The following is an 18,704-nucleotide window of genomic DNA, read 5'->3' as shown; positions in this document are numbered from 1 at the left end:
TGAATGATTCAGAGGACAACTGGGTGAAAGTGTTGTGGTCAGATGAGACCAAAATGGAGCTCTTTGGCATCAACTCAACTCGCCGTGTTTGGAGGAGGAGGAATGCTGCCTATAACCCCAAGAACACCATCCCCACCGTCAAACATGGAGGTGGAAACATTATGCTTTGGGGGTGTTTTTCTGCTAAGGGGATAGGACAACTTCACCGCATCAAAGGGACGATGAACGGGGCCATGTACCGTCAAATCTTGTGTGAGAACCTCCTTCCCTCAGCCAGGGCATTGAAAATGGGTCGTGGATGGGTATTCCAGCATGACAATGACCCAAAACACATGGCCAAGGCAACAAAGGAGTGGCTCAAGAAGAAGCACATTAAGGTCCTGGAGTGGCCTAGCCAATCTCCAGACCTTAATCCCATAGGAAATCTGTGGAGGGAGCTGAAGGTTCGAGTTGCCAAACGTCAGCCTTGAAACCTTAATGACTTGGAGAAGATCTGCAAAGAGGAGTGGGACAAAATCCCTCCTGAGATGTGTGCAAACCTGGTGGCCAACTACAAGAAATGTCTGACCTCTGTGATTGCCAACAAGGGTTTTGCCACCAAGTACTAAGTCATGTTTTGCAGAGGGTCAAATACATATTTCCCTCATTAAAATGCAAATCAATTCATAACATTTTTGACATGCGTTTTTGTGGATTTTCTTGTTGTTATTCTGTCTCTCACTGTTCAAATAAATCTACCATTAAAATTATAGACTGATCATTTCTTTGTCAGTGGGCAAACGTACAAAATCAGCAGGGGATCAAATACTTATTTCCCTCAATGTAGACCTTTGTAAAGCTTGTGTGCATTCTACAGTTGACCTTCCTATAAACAATTGTTAGAGTCAAGATGCATCTTTTCATGTCCTACATACACTGCCTTGAATAAGTATTTATTTTAAGTAAAAATAAGTATTTATTTACATCTTTGAACATTTTAAAATCCATTATGAAACAATACAAAGAATATGGCACAACCATGATTGCCTAGAGAAGGCGGTCCACCAAAAGTCAGTGACCAGGTAAGAAGGGCATTAGCCAGAGAATCAACCAAGAGGCTAGCTGGAGAGATCCAAACTTGGAAGAGAGAAGCTGATCACAGGACAACCTTAAGCTAGAGACTCCACAAAACTTTATGGAAGCGTTTCAACAAGAAAGTCATTAGCCATTTGAAGTTTACCAAAAGCCATGATGGAAGACTCAGAAAACTCAGAAGACATGTAGAAAAAGGTTCTCTGGTCTGATGAGACCACTTTGAACTTTTTATTGTTTGCACAGAGTGCTAGGTTAGGCAGAAAACCATCAATGCTCATCACTCTGAGAACCCCCTTCCCACAGAGAAGCTGGGTGATGGTAGCATCCTGGTGGCATAATGCAGTGTATGCAGGCAAATTCAGGGGAGTCTTGAAGAAAACATGTTCCAGTCTGCTTGAGACTTGACACTGGGATGGAGGTTCATCCAACAGAACAACGATTCTAAGCATAGTGGCAAAGTTGAAAACCAAGAAACTGAATGTGTTAGAACGGCCCAGTCAAAGGCCAGACCTGAATCTGACTCATCTAATCTTTGTTAAGACTTTTTAAGAAAATTGCTGTTCACCAAATATTGCCATTCAATATGACAAAGCTTGAAGCATAGGCAGAAAGATTAGGATCCAGAGGTGCAAAGCTGCTAAATCAAATTGTAAAAATCCAATCCAAGAAAAGGTTCCATCTTTTTCAATTTCAGGTTATAACACTTCAAAATGTAAAAAGTTCAAGGGGATGAATACTTATGCAAGGCACATTAGATCTATGTAGGACACATTTACATGCTTGTCATAAAACTTGACATGAAACTTAAAATGGAAGTAGACATTAAATATGTTTGTGTGTGTGTGTGTGTTTGTGTGTGTATATAAGAGAGCGATAGAGAAGGAAGAATAGAGAGGGCAATAGAGCTTCTTTTAGTTTGATAATCCCTCTTTTTGGTAAACTCTTAAATACAGTGCATGAGGTAACAGCAGAAAGACTTAAGGAAAAAATAGGCATACCCATGAAAACTCCAGTGGTTCATTGGAGCTAAAATTCTATTAAACAATAACCATAGAGGTTCAGCTTTGTGTCTCCCCTGAGATGTGGGTAAACAAATAGCCAAATGCACTCTGCAGTGGCAGAGAGAACAAAAGGTTCACTCAAGCACCTGGATGTTTACTCAATTTACTCACTTTCCTCGTTCCTTCCCGAGGTGCGTACCATCTCTCCACAGCTGAGTCAGCTGAAGTGGGATCTTCTGTTGGCCGGATAAAAGCAAATGATGCAGATGCAAGAGAGAATGCCGAAATGTGGTACAGCATTTTGGATGGTGATGGGCAGGATGTATTCAGTGTCATCACAGATGGAACTACTCAGGAAGGGGTGATCATAATCAAGAAGGTGAATGGACAGATATCTCATGTTTCAAACATCTGAATCCTGTGAATTGCTATAATCCAATACTCAGTACCAAGGGCCCACTTTCCACCATTCTATAGGGATGAAATTATATTACTATAAAGCTATACAGTAATAATGGAATTATCCATCCATCCATTTTCTGTACCGCTTATCCTACACAGGGTCACAGGAGAGCCTAGAGCCTATCCAAGGGAACTCGGGGTGCAAGGCAAGGGACATCCTGGATGGGGTGCCAACCCATTGCCAGGCACAATTGTACACCCATTCACAAAGTACAGACAATTTGGAAATGACAAAGAGCCTACAACACATGTCTTTGGACTAGGGGAAGAAACCGGAGTACCCGGAAGAAACCCCCAAAGCATGGGGAGAACATGCAAACTCCCAGCACACAGGGTGGAGGCCGGATTTGAACAACCTCAAATAAATTGAGATATTGTGTCTATAAACAGAACATCCCTTAAATTTTGATGCAGTATTTCCAAATATGAAATGTATTCATTGCATTATATATTGTGATATGAAATTAAAATTAGTAAAATTACAGAAATTGCATTAGTTTTTCACTTCAAAGCAAGATTCTGTGATTTACTGAAAAATAAACTATTGTGCTGTACAGTTATCCTATTTTTTTCCACACATTTTTACCCATGCTCTTTGTAGTTTCTCTCATTCCCAAACCTGCCCCAGTGCAAATTCACACCCTCATCTGCATAAACATGCATTTGGAGTTCAGGGTGCTGAGAAAGTAATCCCTTCAATCAAAGGCATTAGGTTCTATTAACTTTACAAAGATGCTTAATTCTATTCCCTGCCAAAGACTCCTTTATTCCCTTTTGTATAGTATAGGGATCTATTGGGTTTGTAAAGCCTGCCTTAGCTTGCGCTCTCTCTCTCTCTCTCCCCCTGAAGGGTCAGGCTTTCAAGAAACCGTGGCCATTATCCAAATCCTCTTGTTAAAATACGAATTAGAGATTGATACAGAAAAAAAACCTTAAGTCTCTAATCTACATGCAATTTAAATTATTTATTAAGGCCAATCATTGACGATTAACCAATAAAGATACACATAGAAGAAAAGTGGGAATGATAAGCAAGAGCAATGTAATAGATCCATTTTAAATGAGAAATGTTCCAGTCCAGCACCTAAAAGACAAAAATAATGCACCTTTCTGGCCAAAGCTGAAAAGACCAAAATAAGAATTTTTGAGCAAAACTTTATTCAGATCTCACATTTATATTTTTAACTGCTTCTTCGTTCCTCAGCCACTAGATTATGAAAGCAAGAGGATGTACTCACTGCGTGTTCAGGTGACAAACACACATCTTGATCAGCGATTTGAACATCTGGGTCCGTTTAGCGACACGGCTACAGTCAGGATCGCAGTCACAGATGTGGATGAACCACCTGTTTTTGGTCGGACCCATTATATCTTTGAGGTGGATGAGGACACAATACCTGGAAGTCCTGTAGGAACTGTAAGTGCCCGTGACCCTGATGCTGCCAATCAAATGGTCAAGTAAGTGATAAAGCCTTTCTAAATGGCATGTTTGTTTGTTTTTGTTTGTTTGTTTGTTTGTTTATTAATAGCGTTATTATATATCATATATCTCACAATTGACCTGTTTAGCCTATTCCATTTTAATAATAATTCCTTAAATTTACATAACGCTTTACATTGTATGGAGGGAAATCTCCACAAACCACCAGTGTGTAGCATCCACCTGGATGATTCAACAGCAGCAATAGTGTGCCAGAACACCAACCACACACCAGCTGATGGTGGAGAGGAGAGGAGAGTGATGTAGCCAATTAATTGATGGAGATTATTAAGGGGCCATGACAGATAAGGGCCAATGCAGGAATTTCGCCAGGCAATGCCAGGACAGCTCTATACGAGATGATTTTTAATGACCACAGAGAGTCAGGACCTGGTTTTAATTTCTCATCCACAGTATAGTGTCACTGTACTGGGGTATTAGGACCCACACAGACAACAGGGTGAGCACCACCTTCTGGCCTCACTAATACCACTTCCAGCAGCAACCTTAGATCTTCAATACAGCATTCACTAAAACATTGTGTTGTATGTGTGAAGGTTTGCTATGTTCAGTTACAGATGAACCTGGTGTAGTGAAAAGGCAGGTTACCAGAACAAAAATTAACAGACAATAAAGTAGCTCTGTCAGAAACCAAAAGATGCCGCACCAAAATTGTAGCAAAACACCAAAGATGTAGATTTAATATGCAGAATATGAGTAAAGTGACATTAAAAATTGACAATGTATGCTCCATTATAATGGCTCCTGTTGTCATATTGTGATACTTTCTACTTGGTTAAATCAAACTTCAGCTTTCAGCTTTTCATCTATGTGTACTTATCTGTATGTGGCTGTGTTGTCTTTGTGTGTATATCATTGGAAAGGTGAAAAAAAAAGCTAATTATTTATGAATTCTCTGCTGGTAATTTTCCCAGGGAAGTTGAGTGGCATGAGTACAGGCATTGTTTATTCCAATATTCTCATGCACCACCCATTTGAATTCCTTCCAACTTCTGTAAGACACAAGATTTGAAAGAGCCTGAATTGTTTTTGTTCTGATATACACTCACAGACACATAAACACACACTCAAACACACACACACACACACACACACACACACACACACACACACACACACACACACACAAACACAAACACACAGTCTGAAAAGCAGAAAGCTGTCATTCTGTAAAACACATCGTAATACACTGCATATTTAAATGTCACCAGAATATTTAAGTTGACATTGATAAATGGGTCTAAAATGAGGGATTTCCTTGCTTTCCTTCTTGACAGCAAAGTAAATAGGATAGTCAGAGTGATCAGTGGTTTCTTTCAAATGAGACCTAACAAAATGTCACCTTATTAAAGCACAGTTGCTCCCAGGTGAAAAGATTTCCATTTAATCGTAGCTACCCAATACATCCAGCTGAGAATATAATCAACAAATGTATTGGGTAAATAAATAAATTATTCTACAAATCCTTAAATGTCATTAAATACTATGTAAAATTACTGAAGGACATATATCTTTGGGAAGCAGTAACTGGCTCAGTGCAAACACTCTTAGCTTTGCTTTTAACATTGATTTGCCCAATAACATATTTTGTTCTAATTGGCAAGTCATCCCGTATATACTCCAACATTTATGAATAATAAACTACTGCCTAAGTGTTTATTTGGCTGCTTCCCAAATGCAGGCCTTGTTCAGGGTCATTAGTAATAACTATATTATGAACACTGCTTGCCTACACTAAAGCCTAAAACTGTGTGTGCTTTCTCCCTCTTCTGGTCCATAATTACACTTCTTCTGGCCTGTTTTCGATATGAACATTCTTCTATGCAGATACACCATCGATCGACACACAGACCTAGAGAGGCTGTTTAATATTGACTCCAACAATGGCACCATCAGCACACTGCAAGCTCTGGACAGAGAGACGTCCAAATGGCACAATATCTCCGTCCTGGCAACTGAAATCAGTGAGCACAGTTTTCATTTTTTAATGGAAGAGTTGCTATGAGATTAACAGTAACATGCTTATTTGAGAGCACAAGCTTTGTTTTGAGTTTTGGCACATTTTTCATTCGGGTTGAACATATTAAATATGAATAAACAACAATGCCACTAGTTTGCCAATAATTTGTCAATGCTGAAAGTTTTGGAATTAGTGAAAAATAAATTGTATTTAATTGTATCTATATCTAAATGTATCTATATAGTTACCCATTCTAATCTGGTTATTGTTGTATATACAGTGTAAATACAAAATCTATCATATATATATATATATATATATATATATATATATATATATATATATATATATATATATAAAACATAAGCACACAAAAACACTTGAGTCTTGTCTTTTGGCAAAAAAGAATACCTATTGTACCTATTATATCTTTCTTTATTTTTGTTTTATTTTTGTTTTGTTTTATTTTTGTTTTCTTTATTTTATTTGTCTGTGCAATCTGAAAAATGTTTTCATATTCAGTCACATCACTAATATAATATGTATAATAACAAATGCCAATACATAATGCTGTGAGCTGTTATTAATTACTGTATTTCCATATGGAACTGTTCAGTGCTTTCATTTTTATTGTCTTAGTTGCTTATCCATTGCTCAAATACCTAACATAATGTTTTCATGACAAGAAAATATCCTAAAGCACTGCGCTATCAGTTCTCTGTTTACATTTAGATATACTGTGTGAGCCATTTTGAATTTCAGTATATATATTTTTTAAAAATGTTCTATACAGTTCTACATTTCATGAAATGGTAGTTAATTAGGAAGTGGGATGTCACTGTTTTATTAGTTCATACACAAGAGACCTAACAAAATGTGTAATATAAAATCTGTTGAAGAAATCAGGGACATGATCAAGGAATAGAACATAGTAATATGTGAGACCTGACTTTAAGGACAAGGTTAGAGTTTATAAAAATAATTTTTAGACAGATGAGATGAAAATTAAAAGGGTGATCGAAAAGGAAAAATTACACCAAGCGCACCATCCACATATATAACTGGCTCACTTGCCTTATTAATTATGTGCTGAAGCAGCAGGTTTAATTCTGAATGTAATTAGCATTTTAGTTGCATTCATCCAAGCATATGCCTCCAAACTCAGTGGATGGTACTCCATCTTGCAGAAATGAATGAGGCATAGAGTTTTTCAGGGCAAAAAATATCTCATATTCTTCAGTAGTTCAAATCAGTCAATCCACCCAAACCTAGTTCAAATGATTCTCACTGACTGAACAAAATAGCTTCCCAAAAGAGAAGGAACTGAAAATGACTTAATTAAAGGTATGGCAGAGTGTTACCCAAAAGAATAGCATTCACATTTTAAACTTTATTTCAACAGCAAAACCAAAAACACAACAGCACATTCAGAAACACAATATCAAATTCAGAAATACAACAACAAAACCAAAAACATAACAGTAAATTTGAAAACACATTAACATAAATTACAAATGGAAAGACTAGGTCCTTATTAAACATCACATGCTTGTTACTGATTGGACATGGTGTATAACTATCACAAGCAAAAAATAATCCAGTTAGATTAGTGAAAATGATGTAATGCAAAGTTACTTATTATAATAAATATTATGTTATTCTGAATAACCTCGCTTCCTTTATGTTAATTTTCAGCATTTGGAAACTCCTATTAATGCTCTGCAATGTTGACAGCATATGTAAAATAACATCATATGTTATCTTAATACTAATATGTATTAATAAAGGCATCAGTAGGTTAATTTAGGCTCATAATTCCTCTTACTGTAAACATCCTCCTGCTCTCTGTTTTCCACTGTCTCTCAGAATGATGTGCTGTTTTTGTTGAAATTGCTGTTGCATTCTCTGATTTCCTGTTGTATATCTGAATTGTTACTGTTCTTTTGGTTTGTTAATGTGTTTTGCACTTACAGGGCCAGTCTAATCTGATGTTACATAGCCAAAACAACAGCACCAGCACTGTATAGCAAATAATTATAATAAATATAGAATACAGAATCATTGCTTACAGAAACTTGTTTCTCACCTTCAGGTACATCTCTACAAACTAGAGTCTCTGTGTTTATCAAAGTCCGGGATGTAAATGATAATGCACCTGAGTTTGCCATGTACTATGAGACCTTTGTCTGTGAAAATGTCAAAGCTGGGCAGGTATGTGATTGGTTCAACAGTTTCCTCCTCATTTTCAAATTTCCATTATATATCCTTGTCAAGTTTGTTATTTGCCAATAGCTACCTCATATAACCTGAAATGACATAAAGAACTAACCATGAATTAACCATGAATAACAATAATATTGCTGTATTGTATTTTAGCTCATTCAGACCATAAGTGCTGTGGATACGGACGAGCCACTTGTCGCGCATAAGTTTGTCTTCAGTCAGAGCACAGTCAACCCTAACTTTACCATTTTTGACAATGAAGGTAAATATCACAGGGTGAAATACAACTGATTATGAGAAATACTACAATACATTTTGGCAATAAATAATTCACCATACTTAGATATAACATTTATTATTCTTTTATGACATTTTGGCCATAGTAGTAATACACTCTAATTAACACTTTGGTCGGTGTCAGAAGAAAATAAATATTGATAGTAAAAAATATTGAAAATAGGGTTTGAAGAGACTATTAGCACCACTGAATTATTACAGGATAAAGTGATACAACTATCACATGGTTGTTTCCCAGCACTGATAACAGAGACATGGCCATTAATCCTGGTTATTTTGTTTGTTTAACATCCAGATAACACAGCACGGATATTGACACGAAGGGGCAGCTTCAACCGACACGAGATGAGCTCATACCTGCTGCCCGTGGTGATCTCAGACAATGACTACCCTATACAGAGCAGTACAAGCACTTTGACCGTGCGAGTGTGTGCCTGCGACAGCCGTGGGAATGTGCAGTCATGCAATACTGAAGCCCTACTGCTCGCTGCTGGCCTGAGCACCGGAGCACTCGTCGCTATCTTACTCTGTATCATCATACTGCTCAGTGAGTAAAGCTTGTACTAGCAGAACTTAAACAAAGTCCATTATTGAATGTTGCATGTGTCTCAAATAGTTGACTTCCCTTTAGGTATTTGACTTCCATATCAATCAAAATCTATGTACACAAATCTCAAAGCTATAAAATTGCTCTGACCACAATAATATCTCATACATTTGTGAATTAATTTAATGCTATAGCTGAGACTATGACCTACCCAGACCAAAACCAGGAGAGGACAAATGATAAACTCATTAGCTAATCATTCAGGGAAGCGTCAGTGTGCTTTCCCAGTCTTATGTTTTGGTTCCCTGGAAAACGAATTGACTAGGGTAAAAATGGTAGCTAACAATGTAATAACATATGAGAGGCTAATTACTTAACAATGTGAACTAATACCAACTAAGAGAAACTAACAAATATATGGTTTCCTGGTGAAGGGGACAACGGTATAGCCATAGTCCTTTTCCTCCCCAGATAAGGTGTTTGACATTGCACATCACAGTACTGACCTTGACAAAAATTCAGCAAGTCATTGGTGAGTCGTTCTGGTTATGAGCATCAGTGTTCTCTTCATACAAGTAAAATCATGAGTCAGGCTAGCATTCTCTCTGTATATTTAACAATGCATGTTATTCTACCATCAGCCAAATCACCACAGCTGATGTGTTTGATAGATTTGAAGTACACACTATAGTTATAGGATTAAGGTGTGTCACAACAGCGTGAAGTGCATTAACAAACATACAAAATAAAAGCATGTTTTTATAACGAGTTACTGTATGTAAAATGTTTACTAAATGTGCTAAAATATATGTAGTGATTTGTAATCTGTTAATACTGTTAATGCTCACTAATCAGCCTTCATCATTCTATAGATTTCTCATCACGAAATTTCCAAAATGTAAAGACGGTTCATATCCAGGGTTTGCTCACTGTTTGTTTAAAAGTTTGCTCACTGCCTCTGAAATCGTATTCAATTAATAACAGTTAAGGCACGTCAAATTAAGAATCAGTTCTGAATTAGGTATTAGGTCAATAAGTATTTTTCATTTAGCACAATGCAGGCTTATATAGCATAGCGGAAACATTCCAATTCTTATTTAACAAATCCAGAACTAACCTTTCTCACAAAATATATGGTATGCCATGCATGCCTGAGCGTGGTGATTACTCAACTCATAATTGATAAAGGGTTTTCATTCAGAATGACAGAAAGAACACACGCAATTGCAGACTTTATCATTCCTTCTAAGGAGTCCCAGTGAAGAGAGTATTGGGAATGAACTGATTTGATTACATTTTTGAGAAACTGAAAGTGTAAATTATTTCATCCTTGCCAGAAAGATGCTATTCAAACATTCTTTGAGTGTGCAAAGGCCAATTTAACACATGCAGAAGCACACTATTCTCTAATGTAGATGGGTTAAAAGGAACAAAATATGATTTCTTCTGTTACCGTATTAATAAAAACAAATGAGAATATAAATAACCAAAAAGTATGTAAGTAAGTAAGTATGTATCAGCAATATCATGATATCTGTTGTCTTCAAAGTCTGCCTCAAACCATGGACTTTTAATCTTTGTAGCTATCAAAGCACTGCTGAGACTGAGACAATCTGAGACAACAACTTATGAGACAGCATAGGCAGCAAGGAAGCTGCCTTCAGTTTTGACTTGATTTGATTTTTCCCCTCATTATTATGATGTATACTCCATTGAACCTCTGCAGTCCTCTGGTGTAATACATAAGACATACATTCAACACAAATTCACCTGCCTCTGTTCAATTGGCCATCCTTTACATGTCATGTGCTGCCAAACTGTACTGTGACCTACATCTACTCCCTCATTGATAAATGTTGTAGAACACCGTGAATCAGTGTAAATGGGCTGTGTAAACTCACAGCCACTTCACTGTGGGAGCCATGAACAAATTCTATTTATAACATACCCAATACACATCCCTTGGTGGGCTGACTCTCTTATCCAAATCTCTGAATAGTGTTGCTAAAATGGTTGATTCAGAGTTTGGCAGTGTAATCAGATGAAACTTTTTGTTCTTGTCTATTTTCTAGTGTTGTTATGAACAGGTCTTATTAATAACTTTTAAATTAATATATGCATATTAACTGTTACATTGGTTTAGGTCATGGGGAATGGTTGAAAATTAATATAATACCATATACGGTATTATTTTGTCTTTCAATAGTAATTGTATTGCAATTATTGCCAAACTTGGCTAATTTCACCATGGGTAAAATTGGATAGAATTTGACAAACATTTAATTTAATTTGAGTGCATACTGCTGTATATTCCTTAATTCATTAATTAATTCTTCTTAACCACGTTATCAAGGTTGCACTAAATTCAGACCTGTCATTCACAAGATTTTATGATGGATTTATGGGGAATAAACCTCATTTAAATTATATTATACTGCTAATTTTTGAGCAAAATAGGCACAATTTATTTTATTTGAAGTACTATAGACCTGAAGAAAAACACTTGAGTGGTTATCAAACACTGGTAGGCTACTTATGGCCTTTGGCAGATGCCATTTTCCAGAGCAACATACTGTACATCTATCTCATTTATACAACTGCATTTGCAGCTTGGCAGTGCTGGGATTTGAACACATGACCCACCAATCAGTAGTCCAATGTTTTAACCACTGAGCAACTGTCATGATTCCCCCTTGAAGCAGCGTGCTCTAAGCGCGAATGCGCGAGCACCTGCTTTTCCGTTGTTGACTGTAATGACTTCTGGACACGTGTGTTTTGTTTATGTTTCTGTCTCCTCCCTGTTCTGTCATTGGCTGGTATTTCACATGGGTCTGAATTCCTCTCAGCTGCTAGCAGTTTAGACGCTGATTATGTCCGCATATATACCGCGTGCCTCCCAGCACACAACGCGGAAGATTAAATGTTTAGAGCTAGTTTAACACGTATCATAGTCATAGTCATAGACCTCAGAGCCTCAGCCTCCCTGTTCAGCTGAGGATGTCGCTCAGTCCACCTGTTCAGCTGAGGATGTCGCTCAGCCCGCCTGTTCAGCTGAGGTCGTTGCTCAGCCCGCCTGTTCAGCTGAGGTCGTCGCTCAGCCTCCCTGTTCAGCTGTGGACATCGCTCAGCCACCCTGTTCAGCTGTGGACGTCGCTCAGCCTCCCTGTTCAGCTGAGGATGTCGCTCAGTCCACCTGTTCAGCTGAGGATGTCGCTCAGCCCGCCTGTTCAGCTGAGGTTGTCGCTCAGCCCGCCTGTTCAGCTGAGGTCGTTGCTCAGCCCGCCTGTTCAGCTGAGGTCGTCGCTCAGCCTCCCTGTTCAGCTGTGGACGTCGCTCAGCCACCCTGTTCAGCTGTGGACGTCGCTCAGCCTCCCTGTTCAGCTGTGGATGTCGCTCAGCCACCCTGTTCAGCTGTGGACGTCGCTCAGCCTCCCTGTTCAGCTGTGGATGTCGCTCAGCCACCCTGTTCAGCTGTGGACATCGCTCAGCCTCCCTGTTCAGCTGTGGACGTCGCTCAGCCTCCCTGTTCAGCTGTGGACGTCGCTCAGCCTCCCGGTTCAGCTGAGGTCATCTCTGTGCCACCCTGCTTAGCTGTGGACGTGGCTCAGCCTCCCTGTTCAGCTGTGGACGTCGCTCAGTCTTCCTGTTCAGCTGAGGTCGTCGCTCAGCCTTCCTGCTCCATGGCAAACATCGTTCCCCCCTTCTGCTTCGAGGAGACCCACGCTCCTCTCCCTGGCTGCACGGAGACCCACGCTCCTCTCCCTGGCCTTACTGGGGACGTCGTTCTGCCTTCATGCTCCGCCGAGGACGTCGCTCAGCCTGCCTGCCTGGCTGCGGACGTCACTCCGCTTTCATGCTCCGACAAGGACGTCGCCCTGCTTCCCTGCTCCGCCGAGTATAGTGCTCTGTTTCCCTGTTCCGACGAGGACGTCGCCCTGTTTCTGCTCTGCCGAGTACAGTGCTCTGTTTCCCTGCTCCACCGAGTACATCGCTCTGCCTTCATGCTCCGACTAGGACGTCGCCCTTCTTCCCTGCTCTACTGAGTACAGTGCTCTGTTTCCCTGCTCAGCCGAGGTTGTCGCTCCGCTTCCCTACGCCGCCAAGAACACCGGGCCGTTTCAAGGCTCTGCTTGGGACATTCAGCCCAGGGGGCCGGGGCCGCCAATGGAGTGGGATGACTCATGGCACTCCGGGAGGAGTGCCTTTGGGGGGGGGGAGGGGGGGGTTCTGTCACGATTCCCCCTTGAAGCAGCGTGCTCTAAGCGCGAATGCGCGAGCACCTGCTTTTCCGTTGTTGACTGTAATGACTTCTGGACATGTGTGTTTTGTTTATGTTTCTGTCTCCTCCCTGTTCTGTCATTGGCTGGGATTTCACGTGGGTCTGAATCGCTCTCAGCTGCTAGCAGTTTAGACGCTGATTATGTCCACATATATACCGTGCGCCTCCCAGCACACAATGCGGAAGATTTTAGAGTTTAGAGCTAGTTTAACGCGTATCATAGTCATAGTCACAGTCACGGTCCATGTTTAGAGTTAGTTCACGCTGGATTATCCGCTTCCAGCCCCTCGTCATAGTTCGTTTCTTGTTTTGTTTATTGACCTAGATTCCTGCCTTGCCCCGTGTATGCCTGTTTGCCAATCGCCTGACCTCTTGCATGTTTGTGGATTACGTTTTGGATCACGTTTTGGATTTGTCTGCCTGTCTGTCTTTCAAATAAACAACTGTTCATCCTGCACTTGCATCCGTCCTATCTCTGCTCCGTCACGATTCGTGACAGCAACAACTACTTTGTCAAGGCTAGACTGCTATATCAAGGTTTATCCAATGTATTTGCTGTTTAAGTACTACAAATTTAATCAGGTTAAACACTAAATGAAAAGTGCCAAACAGTGATCGAAACAACAAAACTTATTGTTTTATTGGCCTATTCATTATGTATGGCCAGTCAAATCTGACTAGAACACCATCATTGTAGAAAATTTTAACATACTGTAAAAAAGTGGGGCGAAAAAACAGACCATTTATCATTATAGTCTGGACAAAGACATTGAGCTTTATGTCAGTTAGATGAGAGGAACCGTAGTTCTAGAAAATTGGCCAAACCTGACTGGAACACAATAGGGTGGTTAAATTAAGAAAATTCACCATATTGGTTTTCACCATCAATTAACTAAAACAATGAACCTGAATATGCTTTAAAACATAATCACATTGACGTTTTATCAAGTTTTCTTTGAGACCCTTTCGGATCTCTGTGTTCTACTTTCATCTTTTTTTCTCCTTAATTTTCTACAAACAATCACAAACTAGGTTAAAAGTAGGGCACTCCATTAGGATGCTACTTCAGGTGATACAGAAAGTCTCTTTTCCTGACAACCCCACCCCCCACCCCCGCCCCTCTCTCTCTCTCAGACACACTTTCTCTCAAAATGCAACACTGGGAAAAATGGTTTTCATTATAAAATGCATGAAATTGACAAAGTCCTTTCTGCTGTTGTAAGCCCCTAAGTAGGTCACATGCTTCTGCCATCATAAAACACCACATTTACCTAGATATACTTAATGCAGCATAAAAACCCCACTAAACTCCACTTTTTTTCTGCAGCACTGAGCTACAATATGCCACACTTATAGCCAGAGGCACTTGATAGGACATTTTCATAGTATGCCACTTAGCCAAGCATGACTCATGTTCCACCTGAGGTAATATCATCTGCATTAATACAACTATTTGAGTCACTATGTTTGTATCAGAGATTATTGTTAACCTATAATGCACTACCCTGTGATTCATCTCAGCTAATTTTGCTGCTAAATCAGGTGTCCTCAGTAGACAGTGTATGAAAAAGTGCATAATAGTGAGTCCTAGGACACAATCGTTTTAATCCTGATTCAATGGAGAATGAGGGTAATGCAAAAATAATGATATGAATGTGAATGCATGGAAGCATCAGCCCAAATGAGGGGCATTTTCTTCATATATTTTATAAATTCTGCTTTAGCTCATTATATTTAACAGGTTCTCATCTTCTACTATATCTGCTGAACTGCAGCAAGCGATATATAGTTTATTGTTTTGCATAGATTTCTCTGTCTCTATGACACCCTTTCCACCAGAACTTAATTTTTGAGTAGACAGGTGATAGCAGTGATGGTTAAACCTTAGCATTTATGACTCTTGAGTGCAATACCATGACATTTGCACCTTACCTTCCCTTCCCCTCGCTGCACTGTTTTAGTTGTTCTTTCTGACAAGCTGTCCAATTCACCATCGCACTCCACACAGTGAAAGGGGGCCACTGGGGCATGACAGGAGGCTGCTACAGTACCTCCATCAAAAATAACCCTTCCACATACTCACCCATACATACCCTCAACAAGCCCTCACCACCTGTGGTCCACCAGTCTGGGCATCACGCAGCTCCTGTGAGGCCTCCTTCATAATTAACACCTGAGTGTTAGGCAGGGGCAATCACTCCATTTACCTGCTGAGAGGAGAGAGCAGCTGCTGATCAGGAAAAAAAAAAACAACAAGCTGCCAACAGGAGCACCTGTTCTCTTCTCAGGCAGAATTTGCTCCCTATTCAAAAGAAAACCAGAAAACACGTCTTAATGCCAGTTTACAAATCAGCCCTGTCAGTCCTTACACAAAACGCCCAATTATATATATATATATATATATATATATATATATATATATATATATATATATTAATTGGTTGAGCCTGGTCAATACGTCACATATGTGCTTTTCAAAGCACTGGACATTCTATAATATAACATGATGACAGAGACTACATTTACATGGACAGCAATAATCAAATTATTGACCTTATTCTGAATAAGATATATAGATAATAGAAGATAATAGTATGATAAAGGTGTTTACATGAGTCGTGTTTAGAATACTCCTTTCATGTTCCCGTTTTACATGTTATAGAACTTAGATCAATTAACGGCACACATCATTATGTCGCCACACCATGCCGTCTAACGTTTCCTCCAGAATTTCACATATCAACATACAGTTCATCTTTGTTATGGTACAGTATACAGTTTTGGGTGTTTTTATTTTTAATTTTACAAAAGCTTCAAGTGCAGTTCATTATTTGTCATGCTATATGTGCAAATAGCCGACTGCTTGAAGCCTTGACCCACACACTTACCTACTATATAGCAGCCGAAACACATGTATTTCACCAATTATATACATGTATTTCGCCTACTATATACATGTATTTCACCTACTATATGCATGTATTTCGCTTACTATATAGTAGTTAAGTACGTGGTTTCGGACGCAGCCGTGCTCTCCTGTTTGCCGTCAAACGGTTGAGCACTGCCGTGTGTGTACGTGTCCTATCGCAAAATGCAGTGAAAACTCCCACACAATGATTAAGGTGTGTACATGTCTGTAACGCACGTCGATAATGTGACTAAAACAGGTATACTCCACGTCTTAATTCGATTTGTGTTTACTGCAAGTATGACTTTAATCAGATTAAATTAATAAAAAATTGCTGTTTACATGGTAGTTTCTTAATCAGAGTATTGTCTTAATCGGGTTAATATTGGATTATTGTTGTCCATGTAAACGTACTGAGGGAGGAAAATAAAGCAAAACAATGTTTGTTTGTTTGTATTTTTCTGAAACTTAAATATTAACTTAAGTTTATATCCGAGGCAGTACTAAGTATTTATCACAAATAGCTTATGGCTCCTTTCGCAATGTTCATGACGCATGACATATTTTGAAACACACTCCTCTGCAGCTTCTGCTGAACTCTGCACAGTTTTATGCAATGCCAGCTTCATTGTTATCTTTTCTCCTGCCCTCAGCCAGCCAGCAGCCTCTGAATGCTTTTAATAAACTGATGATCTAGTAGTTCTCATCAGAGGATAATTGATTGTTCCCCCTTCAATTTTTATTTATTTATTTATGTATTTATGTATTTATTTATTTATTTATTTATTTATTTGTGGCTTAATGACTGCATATAATCCATTTTTACTAAGCATTTTTCCCCCCTCTGGTCACTCGCTAAATGAAGGTCACTCCCAGGGTTCGATCACAGCTTTTTCTCTTGCTTGTTGCCATGGTGATCATGCTGGCTTTCAGTCATTTTCTTCATATTTACCACTCTAGGTGATGTTGTCCCATCCACTCACAGAATGTTTAAAGGACACAAAGTATTGTTTATCTCAACGGTTGCTATAGAAATGGTAATGTTTTTGTTTTCCTGTACCCGTTTCTATAGTGATTGTGGTCATGTTTGCGGCACTGAGACGGCAGAGGAAGAAAGAGCCTCTGATCATTTCCAAAGAGGACGTGAGGGACAACGTGGTGAGTTACAATGATGAGGGCGGAGGGGAAGAAGACACACAGGCCTTCGACATTGGCACTCTGAGGAACCCCGAAGTCATTGATACCAACAAGGTGAGACGTGACATCATCCCAGAAATGCTCTTTCCCTTCCGACGCGTCTCACCCATTAAAAACAATACAGACGTGAGGGACTTTATTAACGGACGTCTTCAGGAGAATGATTTGGACCCTGCAGCACCGCCGTATGATTCACTGGCCACTTATGCCTATGAGGGCAATGGTTCACTCGCAGAATCTCTTAGTTCACTTGAGTCAACAGCAACTGAATCAGATCAGGATTTTGATTATCTTAGTCAGTGGGGGCCACCATTCAAAAAACTGGCAGATATGTATATAGGAAAAGAGATGCACAGAGAGACTTAGCACCATGTTGTAACACTGTTCTGAGTATTCTGACTCATATCATTCCATGAGATAACTCACATCAACACTCTTTTACCCAACTGTATAATCCAGTTATAGTCAAAAAAGACTTGAAAATCATGCTTAAATTAATTGGGAGATTTGATTAAAACATTTATTTTCCTCCTCTCATTCTTGATCTAGTTCTTCTCTTTCTTCCTCTTCTCTATGTTTTATATTTCATAAAGTTGCCATTGAGGTTTAGGAATTTGTTGTGATCGATGGTGTGAATAATGTGTTTTGTATGTTCGAACAGTGATAGCCGCTTTCTATACTATTGATGTTTACTGCAAATAAATGGAAAACAATCTGATTATTAGCTTAGCTTTTATGGCAAACCATACATAAAATAAATACATGTAAACTATTTGGTATCTTGGGTTAAGAGGCAGTGTTACAGTGAAAGTTTTTTAATGGTTCAAAGTGTCAATGTGTGCATTCATCTCAGCACATAGAATTAGATCATGTACAATGAAAAGTGTAATCTTGTAGAAACCTGGTCATACAATCTTCATTCTGTACGACTGCTGTCATATTGTTTTATACTGTATTTATATTTTTATACTTATTTTGATAATAAAGTTTTGAAAATCTCTACTGTGTGTTAAACATCATCATTGGAAATCAATGGATTGACTAGTTTTAATAACAGCAATAACAGCAGTCTTTCCTTTTTAAGCATTTGACCATGAACAGACATGAATATTTCATCTGATACTTTCCTGACACCATGGTTTTATTATTGTTTTTTATTACATTTTTTTAAGGTAAAACTGATAGCTTCTTTTAGATTTAAACAAGTAATTTGCTTATATTAATAAGAAAAACAAAAAGAAAAAATAAATAATAT

General features: G+C 39.0%; 1 protein-coding gene across 2 annotated transcripts in view; it reads left to right on the top strand.

The window, feature by feature from the left end:
* The window catches only part of LOC108273491 (cadherin-10), a 51,800-nt gene extending 33,357 nt beyond the window's left edge, over window positions 1-18,443 (top strand). For both annotated transcript variants that reach the window (XM_017482755.3, XM_017482756.3), the window contains exons 6-12: window positions 2,267-2,454; window positions 3,742-3,995; window positions 5,866-6,002; window positions 8,091-8,209; window positions 8,375-8,483; window positions 8,814-9,065; window positions 17,325-18,443. In XM_017482755.3, coding sequence (XP_017338244.1) covers window positions 2,267-2,454; window positions 3,742-3,995; window positions 5,866-6,002; window positions 8,091-8,209; window positions 8,375-8,483; window positions 8,814-9,065; window positions 17,325-17,815 — 1,550 coding nt within the window. In that variant the 3' untranslated portion in view covers window positions 17,816-18,443. The remainder of the gene's footprint in view (window positions 1-2,266; window positions 2,455-3,741; window positions 3,996-5,865; window positions 6,003-8,090; window positions 8,210-8,374; window positions 8,484-8,813; window positions 9,066-17,324) is intronic.
* Window positions 18,444-18,704: the final 261 nt, after the last annotated feature.

This window comes from Ictalurus punctatus, chromosome 13 (assembly GCF_001660625.3).
Source record: "Ictalurus punctatus breed USDA103 chromosome 13, Coco_2.0, whole genome shotgun sequence".
Classification (NCBI taxonomy): Eukaryota; Metazoa; Chordata; class Actinopteri; order Siluriformes; family Ictaluridae; genus Ictalurus; species Ictalurus punctatus.
Note: the sequence above shows the minus strand (reverse complement) of the source record. Positions and strands in the feature narration are given on the sequence as shown.